This window comes from Rhipicephalus microplus, chromosome 1, assembly GCF_043290135.1.
Source record: "Rhipicephalus microplus isolate Deutch F79 chromosome 1, USDA_Rmic, whole genome shotgun sequence".
Lineage (NCBI taxonomy): Eukaryota > Metazoa > Arthropoda > Arachnida > Ixodida > Ixodidae > Rhipicephalus > Rhipicephalus microplus.
In genome coordinates, this window is record NC_134700.1 from 133,885,534 (window position 1) to 133,900,711 (window position 15,178).

General features: G+C 44.8%; 1 protein-coding gene across 2 annotated transcripts in view; it reads right to left on the bottom strand.

The window, feature by feature from the left end:
* The window catches only part of LOC119178395 (diuretic hormone receptor), a 199,227-nt gene that overhangs the window by 12,735 nt on the left and 171,314 nt on the right, over positions 1 to 15,178 (bottom strand). For both annotated transcript variants that reach the window (XM_075887387.1, XM_075887388.1), the window contains exons 9-11: positions 4,560 to 4,650; positions 2,207 to 2,273; positions 1,436 to 1,521 (exon numbers count right to left, since the gene is read on the bottom strand). In XM_075887387.1, the coding sequence (XP_075743502.1) occupies positions 1,436 to 1,521; positions 2,207 to 2,273; positions 4,560 to 4,650 (244 nt within the window). The remainder of the gene's footprint in view (positions 1 to 1,435; positions 1,522 to 2,206; positions 2,274 to 4,559; positions 4,651 to 15,178) is intronic.

Consider the following 15,178-nt stretch of genomic DNA (forward strand, 5'->3'; position numbering starts at 1 on the left):
TGCCGAGAATGAAAGGCCTGACTTTAAATGTGCATATTGCTTTGGGCTCAGTAGGAGTGAGTGTTAGCGGCAAGAAAGTGCGACAACAGAAGACTGTTCTCTTGAACTCGGCGAGAATTCAAGCATATTTTTATTACAAAACATTATAAACAGGAAATTCATATTGACTTAAAATGGAGATGCACAAGAAATGACGTATTTGACATGACACAACACATATACACATAAATCACCGCATAAAAGCAACCCGTACAAGGTGCGTTTGTCGAGAGCCTCTCGACTGATGGAGCCATTTGTCCCTGATTAGACTTCACTGGTTCGAATTTTGTTCGATTGATATTCAACATCACCTACATAAATGCAAACATTCCTACTCATACGAATTAGAATCACCCAACAATATAAAAGAGGCACTCAAATCGCAGGCATAGTCGATATAATGAAGGCTTATTGAATAAATTATTCTCAATTTTAAGAACTTGACACTCACTGCCTGATATTCAAGAAAACTCAAAAGCTCCCATACACTGGAGCACATTCATTCACCACGGCACGTTTAGAAAAGGCATTGCAAGGCTCTGCATCACTACTCTTCCTCTTTTGCGAAAGTGTTGATGCGTCGGTAGCGTTCAGCAAGATGAAGCAAATAAGCCAAACATGTGCGCTGTTTGCTTTTCTGCTAGGCACTTGTGCTTCGATGTGAAGTTTTGATTACTGCAAACGTTTTTTTTTCTTCACATTTGCTTTACATGTCCTCACTTTACAATATATTTCTTTCGAATAAATTTGGAGTTGCGATTCTGCGCGTTTTCCTGTGTGCTTGTGCCTTCTTCATCAGTGCTTTCTTGCGCTTCTTTAACGATGTGCTTCTTGTGCTTCACAAGATCGCGTTGCATCAGCCACGGTAGCACGCACAAAGGGTGTCTGCGCAATTGGCTTGTTAGGTATATATTTCCCACAGGGAACGCAATATTCTTTCGTTTCCCTCGTCAGGTTGCTCTGGTGAGCGGCTATAAGCTCGAGCCGAACCTGAGCTCTTTGTGTTGAATGAGAAGCGCCCCGCCCCCCCATTGTATCAGGCTGAGCCAGAGTGTGGTAGCAACCAACATAATGTGCCACTAGTGTCTTCCAGGAGCATTTCAGTTCCCTGAATAGCTAAGAATGCTATGGAAGCAGTTTATGCGCAAGTTCTGTCTTATTTTTGAGTAGATTTATAAAAAATTGTGCAGAAAGAACGCTGTTAACAATGTTTAAAACCGTGATAGGTGAGTTCGTCTGTGTTCGACTTTCAAATATATTAGAAAATCTGCTAGCAGAAAAACTTTGTCGTTATAAGAATGCTTGATCTTTTTTTTTTGCACACAGAGAGTGCATGCCCTTAGGTGTGTCTGCCAGAAGTGCTCCCAATATATATTTATTATAATAAAACACTGACCTGTATTGACGAGACTCGACTGTGTTCGCTGCTCGGAGCTTCGTGATAAGCACCCACATAATCTCGGCGAGGAAAAACATGTTCGTCTGTAAATAATTAAAATAACACAGAAAAGGATAATGCGTTGCTTGATAGCGCAATGTAATTCTATTCCACAAAAACAACAAAAATGAAGTGAGGGTAAAATCTGCCGTCTTTCTTCCGTGCGAAGCGTAAAGACTCATTGATTAAAGACGCTCAGCCCTTCAATAAAGAAAACTAAATTTGCATTTGTCTCCACTTTAGCTGCTGAGAAAATATAGAATGAAGCTGCCGCCACGAAACACTTCCAAAACTTATGTCAAAGTGTTTTCACTGATGGAGTTTTTTGTAACGTCGGAAATTTTTTTAACGTTCTCATGAGCGAACAATTTTCACAGGGTATCTTTATTGACCTATTTCACGACTCTTAATAAACGACTTTTATTCGACTGGGGGACATCAATTTGTTACAGGGCACGTTACAACATGGTGTCATTATGAAAATACACTTGTTATTGTCCAGTTACTAAGGGGACATCTAAATAGCGACATCAGATATAATGAAACATTAACAACAACTATATGCCGACACAGAATTCACTCTATGCCAGTAATAACACTTATCACCTATGTAACTATTTTTGCTGAGCCCGTCTCTTATGCGATGTCTTCATTTAGTTGTCGTGTATTGACGTGCTGAGTCTGTTAGATAAAAATATTAGGAAGCCAGCAATCGCCAGGATGCATTACCAAAAGAACGCCAATCACTGGAACGATGAAGATGCAGTCATACAGATCTCTCATCTGCCACACGCACCTGAAAAGACCGGGAAAAAAGAAAACCGGATAGAATTCAAATGGTAAACTTTGTACTATAGTGGTAGATTATAAATATTTCTGTTTGCTACGAATTACCTGGGGATTTTCACTTTAGTAAATTAATAATTTTAACCGACTGAAGGGGCATGCAGTTTATGGGACGTTGTGAATTCAGATATATCTCACATTTTCTATGGTAAGTCTAAGCAGTCAGAGCCAAAAAAATTACGGCATCTTATAATGATTTATGGAGAGAGCGCACTAGCGCAATTCTTCCTTTGAAGCTCTACACAGATGCAGTTGCCGCAGCTATGATTTGTTTCATGATGCCTTCACCGTTTGTTTTATATTTGGAAGAAAATTGTTGTTCACGTTTAGAACAAATATTATATTTTATCTTATACGCACTTGACGAACATTACGAAGAATATTTCGAGCTGATGGGCACCTATGTGATTTGTTTGATTTCCAAAATTTATAGTGCAGTTGTTTCTTTTAAATGAAAAAAAAACTAAGCGAATGTTAAGCTTTAAAGTGTAAACATAGCTTCATACCTCCAGGCTCTTACTTTTGATCACCATGAGACTAGAAAACTGTGTAGTCATTGCTTGGTTTAAATGCTGTTCACTCTTTCATAAATGCATGGTCACGCAACCAGAATTTCCCTTTTATGTGTCTCGTGAATGTTTCAAGCAGTCTACTCCTACGAATGAAGACCTGCCTCTTAAGTACGAAAGTCTTACAGGGAAGTATGAGTTAAAATATATGTGTAAAATATTTTATATAAAATATAGTTACGCAATATATAGTAAGATTCAAGACTATTGTAGCTATATGCGTTTTCATAACATGCTTATCATAAACTACTCATTTATTAACCAATACATGAGCGAGAGATATTGTTGCAAAGTCAGAACAAAAGATGTAACGAACAAATACGTAGATATAGCTGCCGGTTGGCAGTGGATTCTTCGCACTAAAAACTTTTTGTTCTTTGCCTTTTTGTCCTTTAGCAAAAAAAAAGTTACGTGTCCTAATGCACTTGTCTATCTGGCAGTATGCACACGGCATCAGCTTTCCCCTGAAAAGAAGCATCTTCCCGATGAGCAGCCTAAGCCACATAGTCAAGCGTATAAATGCGCATTTCCATGTATACATATTATCTGCTCTAAAAACAGTGAAGTTGGCTGCAGGAAAATTGAGGAAACAGGAAAGTTAAGTACAACGTCAGTACTGCTTATTAAGTCTAGAGATGAAATAGAAATATTATTGGGCTTTATGCGGAGATAGGCATTCCTTTTCTTTCGAGTACATACGAACAGCGTCGTGAAACCTTGTAGGGTATGCAGTATGCATTGAAAGCAATATTTTTTTTGCCTCCCCTTCTACTACCTCCATCTAATCTAGTATGATTGAATCGCTGAGTTGCTCATTTGCATCCTACCTTTGAAGTCCCAGTCTCCAAAGCCCCCCTTAAACGACACCATCAAGCTTCCATCTGAGTGCCACTTTTCTGCGTATCATAAAAGCCCTATCGGCTTTAACACCCTTTATTGGGTGTTGTTTTTGTATTTTGATGAACGTATCCTCGTGGAAATATAGGACCACTTTTCGTTAAAATATATGCATTGCTTTACGAATATTTCAAGTATGAAAGATACCCACAGCTTTCAGAGCAAGGGAAAGTGTGAGAAAAGTCAGTAAGTGAACAAATATGTCGTTGAAACCTTTCAATTCTACCATTTGCATTTATGGTGAGGCATCGAGAAAAACAGGGGAAAAAATGACTCATTATAGCAGCTATAAAACATAGATCTAGAACGATTTGAAATATTTTTTCCTGTAGCATTATTAGGGTGAAACATTAAGATGCCTCATCAACAACAAAATTTTACCGTTGGCGTCTGCATCGTAGGCGTCAACATGAGTGATGCAAAAAGTTATCATCAAATGATGACGACACAAATAATTCTCACTGCCGATGCCTCTTTAGCGGCATATTATGACGTCACTATGATGCTAAATAACTTTGCGTCATATGAATACCACATCATGTGACATGACGATTGACAAAAGGTTTGCGATCCCGAGGGCAGTGCCAAACTGTGTGATGCAGATAAATCCTGCAACGCTTCTGATCCTCAAGGCCGTGCTTTAGCTGGATAAAGCAATTGTAATAAATGGACTCAGAAAAAACAAGAAAATACTTTTCGCCTTCAATTAGTCATTAGCGAATGCAAACTGGATGCTATGAGTTTTTGTAAGTGTAATGGACAGTGCATACACGCTATCAGAGATGGTGAGATCACTGTGCTGCCTTGAACTGAGGTAGGATTTCGTCGTCGCCCAGATGGCGGTGATGATGGCTGGCAAACCTGAAAACCAATAGAAGAAAACACCCATGTCGTAAGGCAAGCTTCTTACACCCTCCTGGTGCTTCTACTGGTGTTGTGATAAAGTGACTAAATATGTTATTGAAAATCCAATATGTTTAAAGCTCGATATATTCAACACCAACACGTATTCACCACGTTATTTGTGCGCTGACATCTGCTATATCATACCAATATTAGATAATTGTTAGAAGAAAGTGGCACCGAGTAGTAAACATATCTTGGAAGCAGTTATTTTGTGCACAGGGGTACACGGTTTCACATTAAAAATACAGTATCCCCCACTAAAAGGAACCATGTGTAGATGCGAAGCAACAGGCCCTAAAGGTTACAAATGAGACAGCGTTGACGCATGCGCTCGTCGTGGCGTTCGCAAGAAAGAAACCTGGGGAAGTGCACTGATGGACCAGTGCTTCCTACTAGAGCATGCCAAACCCTGCTGATGGGCAATGTGAGCCAGCAGGCTCCCATTGAACAGCCATAAGTGTCCTATCAGAGTCTGCAGGCTTTCAGTCCGCGTTTAGTTACCATGCACGGTGCAAACTTTTGTCGTTCAAGAGCGCACCGGAAAAATCCCCCACTAGCACTTCCTTGGAGGTCAGGATCTTGTGCATCTATATATGGAGCGGTCGGTGAAAGGGTATCCAGCACGAGCCGCCAGTTTTCGCAATCAAGCTGCCTCTACACGAACTCTACATTTTGGGACCACTTTATGCCCTCTCGTACTTGAGTACCAAGTGTTCCAACTCGTTAAACACTTTTTTCAAACAAACACAATCTACGTGCCCTATGTCTACTGATATTTATTGACTGAGACGGCTTTCTGCTTTTCCATAGTAGACTACCAAGTACTCTGAATCGTTACAGCCTTTTAGGGGCGAAGCCCCTTGAACCCTTGGTCGCACGTCCTCGATGTATGTAGTAGTAGTAGGTAGCCATTTCTTGTTTAGTCCTTCGAATGTCCGCTAGATGGTGGTACTTGTATAGGGTGAATACATAATGAAAAGATGCGAGATGGCGCTAATCGGAGTGTTCACTAAATAGATGGACGGGTGGACGGACGGATGGGCGGACAGGCAGGCAGACAGACAGACAGAAGGACGCAGCCAGTGGGCGGACGATTCACGGCTTACCGAAAAAACCCTCCGAAGCTTCGCCTTACTCATCATCATTCACTCCGTGATTCCGCTGTGATTTTTTTAGGGGCGGAGCTTCTTAAAGCGGTGCCTAATCGTACCTCGTAGAAGTGCGTAACAGGTCTTACATTTTGACCTGCAAGGTGGTGCAGGTGGGAGATTGCTCCTGCGTGTTGTTCAACATTAAAAACTTCACAGCGTGCGCGTGAACTAAAAGCCGAATTCTCCTGTCTCTCATTCCCCATTAGTAGCCATTGGCATGTACATTAACCACTCTCTTACAAGAAAGGGTTGGTATGTTATACTCGCTGGGCGTAACTTCCTTGGTTGTAGAAAGGTTTAGTGAGCGTTGGCCCACAGTGACATCAGTGAACAAGTATATACGATGAATTTGAGGTGGTTAAAGGTGGGAAGTAGACACGAAGCGCAAGCCGTAAGAAAGTGTGCGTGTTCCACCTCTCGTTTAGTCCTTGGAATGTCCGCTGAATGGCGGTGCTTCCATATACGGAATATATGATGAAAAGATGCGAGATGGTGGTAGTTGCAGTGTTGACTAGATGGACGAAAGGACACACAGACAAATGCATGAACGGACGCACGGATGGCTGCACGGACGGATGGACGGATGGACGGACCCAGGGGCGGACGCATAGATGAACGCAGGGACGGGCGCGCGGATGGCCGTGCGGACGCGCGAACAGACGCACGGATGGTCACGCACACGGACGCATCGATGGACGGAAGCAAAAACGAATGCACAGACGGATGCTTCGCCCCACTCTCCATCATTCACACCGTGGATATGCTGCCATTTTTTTTTCCTTAACAAACTCTCGAGCAGCCGCTTCATCCATCGGCGTATCGAGGTGAAAGAGGGGGAGTACTGGGGAGAAGAAAAGGAGAAGGAAGAGGACGCGCATGCAGAAAGGTGCAGAAACGCCTCGGGGAGGAATGTAGAGAGGAGAAAGAACAGGAGCAAGCGTATGCCAACAGACGCTTCCTCCGTCGGCGTTGCGAGGAGAGAGACGGGGAGAGTCAGAGACAAGAGAGATGGGGAGCGGACGCGCATGCGCAATAAGAGTGCTCACGCCACACTCAAAGTTGAGCTGAACCCTAAAAAAAATTGACGGCAGATCCACGAGGTGAATGATGATGAGATTGGGCAAAGCTCCTGGAAGTAATACCGTGAAATTTTCTTCCGTTAATTCACCTGGCGATAACCGCGCTTCATCGCCGCTTCCCATTGTCGAACGTTTTCAAGATCTGCTGCGCGACGTTGACGTGCTGCCTCGGCCTCTCGTTCCCGTACAGCAGGATCTTGCCGACGCTGACGTGCCGCTGCAGCTTCTTGTTCACGTACGGCGGGATATTGCCGACGCTGCCTTGCTGATGTGGCTTCTTGTTCCCGTACAGCAGGATCTTGCCGACGCTGCCTTGCTGATGTGGCCTCTCGTTCCCGTACGGAAGGATCTTGCTGACGCTGACGTGCCGCTGCAGCTTTTTGTTCACGTACGGCGGGATCTTGCCGACACTGCATTGTTGATGTGGCTTCTTGTTTCTGTACAGCAGGAACTTGTCGGCGACATCACGCAGCTTCCCGGCACGCTTCGGCCTCGCTTGCTGTCACTTCAGAGTCCTGTCTGCAAGCGCGCGTCGCCGCTGCCCTACGCACCCGCCTTTCGGCATCCTTATCCATAAGAGCACACACCCACGGCAACGAGCATCGGCACCTACAAACCTGTATCAATATGGTGTTGATTATAAAACCATTGCTTTAGAAAACACCTGGCGTCTTTCGTTAAGCAGCTGGCGTCTTCTTTTTGTTTTGCTTTAGAAACATCTGGCGTCTTTCGTCTTGCTTTTAGAAAACATCTGGCGTCGTTTGTTGGTTTATTTCATCAATCAACGGCGTTTTGAACAAAACATTTTTATTGTTCAATCCCGCACAGGAGAAATCTCACCAGGCACCACCTTGGAGGTAAACAGTGGCTGCTAGTGGTAATGAGAGACAGCAGAAGTCGGCATTTAATACTTGTACTTCTACTAACGTTTCCTACTGGAACATGTCAATGGCTGATAATGGAGAATGAGAGACAGAAGAATTCGGCTTTGAGTTACCGCGCACGCTGCGAATTTTTATATTGTTCAACAACGCACAGGAGAAATCTCCCACCGGCACCACCTTGGAGGTCAAAGCGTAAGACTGGTCACACACTACGACTACGACTACTACTAATCGAGGGACGAACGGGTGCCGCTATAAGGAGCTTCGCCCCTAAAAAGAACACGGCAGGTAATGCTGTCTTTTTCTTCATAAAATGTGCAATGCTTGCCACCGTAGCCATTACCAGTGTAAGCGTGAATTTTATTTGCATTTTAAAGACGATAGTCTTTCTTGGGGACCTTCGACGCCGAAATTAATGTCTGTCGTTCTGTCTGTACATACGCTTGTTTATACCGCTGTACCTATCCTCCTAACGACACCAAACGATACTTCAAACGGCGCACCCCATCCTCAGTGCCCACCAATAATGCTCAAGTTTCACCGTTTATACTTGAGTGGTTGTCAATTAAAAAGCAATTATGTGCATATCTGAGGCACCATAACAACACCTCGATGTTTTGTTTGTGTGCATTTATACTAGAGAAGGCACGCACAAGTAACTTTAAGGAATGTGGCGTTTATCACGCTGCGCTGACAGTGCAAAGCGACGCTCAAAAAGGCAAGGGTTTCTGACGCCTTGCTACGATGACACGGTGGTGGCACCTGCCCATCGCTTTGCGTTCTACCATATCGCCTCCGAGACAGGCACACATCTTTCTCCGCGGACGCGCATGTCTTCCTTTGTTTTCGAAGATAACTGCCAAATGGAGCTCGTGTCTAACGTGCGTCAATGCGCTCGTTTGCCTACGCTACACGCTCGAGGCACTCTAACGCAGTGCCTCCAGAATACCATTCACCGATTCTCTTGTGCAGAACATCAAATAAACGTTTTGTTCACTCTCTCCGGACGCAAGACTTTCTACGACATTTGCAGTTAAACATGCAGATACGGGGCAAATTTTTATTGGGAAATTGAGAATATTTTAATCAGTTTTACGCGTAACTGTAAATATATTTCTGCTCGAAGTAATCACAGAAAAGTCAACACTTTGACATTGACGACCACAGAAATACAAATGCAAGCAAGATGATAATGCGTTTTGAAAAGAAGAGAAATGGCGTAAAACTGGAACGATTATTAGGGCTTATGTGTGCATTATAATTTTAAAAGCACATAAAAAATAGAGACATTAGGTAGTTTTCGAATAGGGGCCCCAAAGCCCTTTACGCATGGATACTTTGGGTCAAGCAAGAGCGATGATTTTTTTATTAGGGTCTGTGGTGCTTTGAACACAACACTTAATCAAATTCACTGTAGTCCTCGCAGACAGCTGTCACTTCGTTGGGCGCCGCCACAATTTTATGACTCAAAACTTTCAGGGCAGGCTTTGGGGCTCTCGCTAAATTCGAGAGTTAGCGTCCCCAACCAAAAACCCAAACGTGAGTTTTGTTTTTCGCAGGCACAATGGCCTTGGCGTTATTTCTTTGGGGCCCCAAACTATTAGGAACCTATTCAAAAACTTCTTATTGAAGAATAATGAGTCAGGTACTGGAAAGAGGTCTTCAGGCTAAACAAGCTCTCGTGCGAGAGTGCATCTCAACTGAAACAAGGAGATATTCATGGCAGGTGTTCCCTATAAAGGGTAAGAATATAGGGTTTTTCAACTTCGACTGATAAAAAGCAAATAGGATCATTATAGACGAGTTCAGTCATACATTATTATATTTTCTAGGGTATAAGTTGGTGAACGAGGCTGCCTTATTGTAGGGTGTCTTTACACACCATACGGCACGCCTGTGTTTCTTATGCACGTAACTTGTTTTCTTTTTCTTTTTTTAAACCTTGGTCGTCACAATACACTTGCCATGCGCGTCAGTGTTCTTCTTATACGACTACTTAAATCACAGAGTGCAAGTATTCGGGGAGACGTTCAGTGTTCTCAGAAGCATGCTAATAATGCTAGTTGTAATGATCAAATAACCATCTGGTATATTACAGCATCGGAAAATTTTAAAAGTGGAGGTATATTGAATATTTTTATTTACAATTGCCTCAACAAAAAAGATAATCTTTACTATTACTCATAAAACCAGCGCGGCTTAGCGATCAGGCAACCTTTGAAATAGATTTATCGTAGTCATAGGCCTACCATCAGATTTTCTCCTCTCAGAGGCCATCAAGAAACAGGCTTTTCTATGTTACACTACGTAATAATAACAGGAAGGAAAAATAATAAATACAACTTAGATATTTTCTTCAAGCAAAGTTTTTGACTACAGTCGCAGTTCTGAACGTTTGCTGGCATTTCATTATTACGAATTCGGTATTAGGCAAAAAATAATTTTAAGGGCCAAGATTCTAGAGCCGTGGGTCTGTACATGCATGTCTCTCTTGGTACGTGGCTGGTTCTATGACTAACTCAGCAGGTGCGGACGGACGGATGAATGGACGGACAGATGGACGAATGGACAGGCGAGTGGATGGACAGGCAGACAGGCAAACAGATAGAAACACGAAATATTTACGGTAAACTGTTAAAACCCTCCGAATTTCGGCCCTCCTCCTCATCATTCACTCCCTGTATACGCTGTGATTTTTGAATTCCTCATACCGGCAATAGAAAACTTCAGTGGTGGAGCTGATGTATGGACTAAATGAGAAATTGGCAGTGAATGGGGACTTAAAGATAAGTTTGTTGCTAAAAAAGCAAGAACGAAACTTCCGATATATGAAAAAGTGTTTATTTAGTTTCGACAACTCTGCATAGAGCTTATACTGCTTAGCTGTAAACCTTATTTAGGGCTTCAGGTGGTGCGAAATACGTCACAGTGAGAACAAAGTTGACGGTTTTCTCAAATACACAATTTTTTCGAAAATAATTGATGGTTGCGGTGATCGTGAAATATTTTCAGCGAAAATACCTCTTCCATAGAGAAAGAATGCATTACTCTTGTTGTTTCAGTATAAAATAAATATTGCTGGAGCAAAACAAAAACAAAACACTTTTGAGGCAATTTCTGGCGCTGAATATTGTAGAAAAATCGCAGCATATCCATGGAGTGAATGATGATGAGTGAGGCGAAGTGTCCATGCGTCCGTCCGTCTGCTTACCTGTCCTTTCATGCGTCCATCCGTGCTGCCGTCCGTCCGTCTGGCTGTCTGTTCATTTATCTGTCCGTCCATGCATCCGTACGTCCATCTAGTGAACTCTCCAAGCACCGCCAGCTCACATCTATTCATCATTTATTCATCATATACAAGTACCGCCATTCAGCGGACATTCTAAGGACCAAACCAGAGGTGACTACTGCCACTACAACACGGCACATTCAACCCACGGCGTAAGGAGCGTTCATTAAATCATTATTGTAGAGCTTGCCTATATTCATGTTAAATCTGTAACCCAAATATAACATTCACACAAAAACTAATAGTTCCAGTACGTGTTTTCGACGAACATCAGTTATGTGATATTCTGCGAAATCGTGCAGGTTTCCACAGGAATAAAACTTTTCCTACTCTGAGATTGTCACACATGTCCCGTTTATTAGGGAGGCGATCGCCGGGCTAATTCCAAAAGCCGAAGTATTGGCCCCCCGAACCGCACCACGAAAGCGTGGACAATTTAGAAGTGGTCCTTTTTGGCGCGCCAGCGGACGCCGGTTGTGGCCCAAAGAACAAGTCGGAGCCGAGAGTTGATAAACAAAACAAATATTATATTCTCAAAAATGGCAGATCGAAAAACAATACACCAATATGCTCCCTCCACAATAGCTGAGTACAATATGTCACCAATCAATCAACACACTACACAGTACAATTAGCCACACTCGAACAACGGGCACAGACAACAGTACACACTACAATGCAGTCGCATGCATTGAACAACCAAGACCCTTGAGACTAAAGAGATAGAAAACCTATTCAGTCCAAAGTCCTTGGAACAAAAGTCTGAATGATACTCTTCCGAGAATCACTCACTCAATGTCCAGCGTTGTTGTCGTTCCGTAGCTCTCGAAGTTTCTCTTCCAGGAAACCTCGCGTCCTCAAATGGCCACTCTCCAAGCTTCAAGCTTCTTCGCCGGAAATCCGTCGGCTTCCCACACGCAGCTGTTGCCCGCGTCTTCGCTCGATAGCGGTAAACCCACGCTCTTGCCTGTAGCTCGAGCCGTCCCTACGGACCAAAAACTTCGCCGACTACACGGCGGAATCTCTACGCACTCTGGCGCTCACTTCCGTCTCCTCCTGTTCTGTCACTACGGGCAGAACCTTCGCCGACTACACGGCGGAATTCCTACGCGCTCCGGCGCTAACTTTCCGTCTTCTCCTGATTTGTCGTCTCGGCCGCTCGATTAAATACATTCCGCGCCACCTTCCAGAAATTTCTCGTCATTTCGTCGGCGCGATGCGCAGCGAAGGCTGGGGAGAGGCACGAGACGGTTCGACTGCCCTCTCCGGAGGATGATTCACTCGGTCTGACCCCGCCTCCTTCGTTCTACAAAAATCGCGGCCTTGCTGGGCCGCCGATGTGGGGTGAGGAGGATCGTCTGCGAAGCCGTGCTTCTGCGGGGAGAGCGCGCGCCCGGGAGCCCTGGATGTTTGCTTTCTTTTAGATGCGGAGCATCTTATACTCGCGCCTTGTAGTGCGCCGTCCGCACCACTTCTCAAACATTCGACAGCTGACGCGCGCACATGCGCCGTCGCGCCGTCGCCCACTCTTCCACCATCTGTGCATCCCTTCCTCCTCTACACACCGCGCGCGCTTCACTCCTCCCCCATCTGTGCACCCTTCCTCCTCTACACACCGCGTTCGACATCTACAATTCTCCTGATTCTCCAGTGGACGCGCATGTGGCGTCGCGCTTCGAGAACATTCAACAGCTGACAGTGCATGCGCCGTCGTGCTGTATAATATACTCAAGGTCGGCGCTCGCTCGCTCAGTTGCCGCTCGTCGGTTGGTTTGTACGGCGCGTCGACGTCCAAGGTCGCGGTGAAATGAATTCCAACGAATCCACAAACACAATGGTCGACGTCCCCTCGACCAGCGTCGCCCTTTCGCATACGTGTGTACGTGTTCACTCATTTAACACCCCCTCCTACAACCACGTTAACCAATTTAGCCATTGACCCAACTAAGTCGCAATTTAACACCCCATTTCACAACCACGTTAACCAATTTAGCCATCGACCCAAGTAAGTCGCACTATAACACCCCGTTAACCAATTATATGGTCCGCATCCTCCTCAGTGTTCCCCCGAGAGAAGCTGCGGGCAATTTTTTTTTCTTTTTTACCTCGCGGCGTTTCTGCCGCCCGTTGTCGCAAGGATTTGGCGGCGCGCTCTTTTTTAGCGCTCGTTCTGTTACACTGCCCCCCACTTTAAGAATATTATCTCATAATATTCAAAACCACACAAACGAGCGCAAACAGTCACCACACATTCTCACAGACTGTAACACAATCCGTCGCTCATGACACTTCACATTCACAATATATCACTCAATACAATCGTACATTGTAGTTCAATTCCACAACACATGAAATATAGCCACAGGTACATGCCTACAACACTTCATCACACATTCTAAACAATACAAACGTACAAAGTTCTGCCTATACAACAATTATACAACACTATACATCACACCATCGCACAGAACACTGACTCGCTCGACATACACTTGAGACACAGGATAACAAGAATATTAACACAACATATGGCACTCAACACTACCAAACACATTCTGATTCGACCTCAGCACTTATCCTGAATACTTCGAACAGCACTTGCGCCCCTTTTTGCGGTGCTCGTTCGATCTCTTCTTGTGCTTCCACGTTCTTTTTCGGCGAGCCCTTTCCAACGACGATATCTGAGGCGTCGTCTCAGCCATCGTTGTCTCTTCCGACACCGTTAACGCGTCATTACATTCGACGGGTCCTGTCTGTTTATTTACCCGCTTGATAATGCCTCTACATTTTGCCCGGCTGGCCAACACCGTCTCCTTTACACTGTCTGTCGGTTGAGGTCGCACCGACGTAGGTCCGGTTGCTCGGCCCGTGAACTTATTCGACACGATCGTCTTCTCCTTCGCTGTCTCTTGCGCCGCAGCTTCACCTTGGGCTCTAGTGAGACCCGTCACGGGATGCTCCTCCCTTGTATCTCGCGGCCGCTGTGTTGGCGAGGGCTCTATCTTCGGGTCTTCTTCCAAACATTCTGGATCACTTGGCCCTCGCGCCCCGTCGATGTTTCCGATGACAAGGTCATACAGGGGGGTCGTCATGCATAAAGCAGTAACCTTCCCGCTGAAGTACGGGGTTTCAACCTCAATTTCTGCTTCGGGAAGCATCCGAACCGTACGGTCAATTAGGCAAACCGGTTTCGTTCTGCCTGTCAACTCACTTTCCCGTACCAAATCTCTCCTCACGATAACAGTGGAGCTGCCGGTATCTCGTAACACCGTAATCTTTTTGTCCGCAACTTTTCCAGGCAGCGCTGGCATTCATTTCGTAACACCGGTTGGCTGTTTTGACATTACAGCACCAACAATAGGAATTTTCTCCCCATTTTTCAATTCTACGAATCCGTCGGTGACGGCATTATTATCGGATTTCGGTGCTGCTTGAACACAGGATACCTGGTGAGTTTGACTCACTCCGTTCCGACAAGCATCTGCTTTGTGCCCAGTCTGACCACACTTAAAACATTTCACTACCGTAGGGCTCGTAAAGATCGTTCGACAGTTTTTCGCGCGATGACCCACTCGGTTACACAGAAAGCATCGCTGAATGCTCTCTGGTGCACGCTTCTTTTCCTCGGGAGCCGATTTCTTCGAATCCTCGGGACACTCCTTCTTGACTTTGGCCAAATTAGTGCCACCTTGCGCTTCCAAGAATTGATCAGCTAATTCAAGCATTCCTTCAAATGACTCAGCCTTCCTCTCTTTCAAATACAGCGACAGGCTCGGGTGGCAACTAGTAAGAAATTGTTCTCTAATTAGCAGCTCTCTAAGCTCATAGTACTCCTGCGCTGTCCCTGAAAGTTCAATCCATCTGTCGAAATAATGGCAAAGTCGGGCGGCATACTGCGTAGCCGTCTCCCCATCAGCTGGCTTTCCTGTCCTAAATCTGTCCCGGAATCCTTCCACGGTAAATCTAAATCGCTTCAGCAAAGCAGCTTTCACCTTTGCATAGTTGGCTGCATCGGTCGGCGTCAGCCTACCGTACACACTGAGCGCTTCACCACTCAAGCAAGTACTCAAAGCAGTTGCC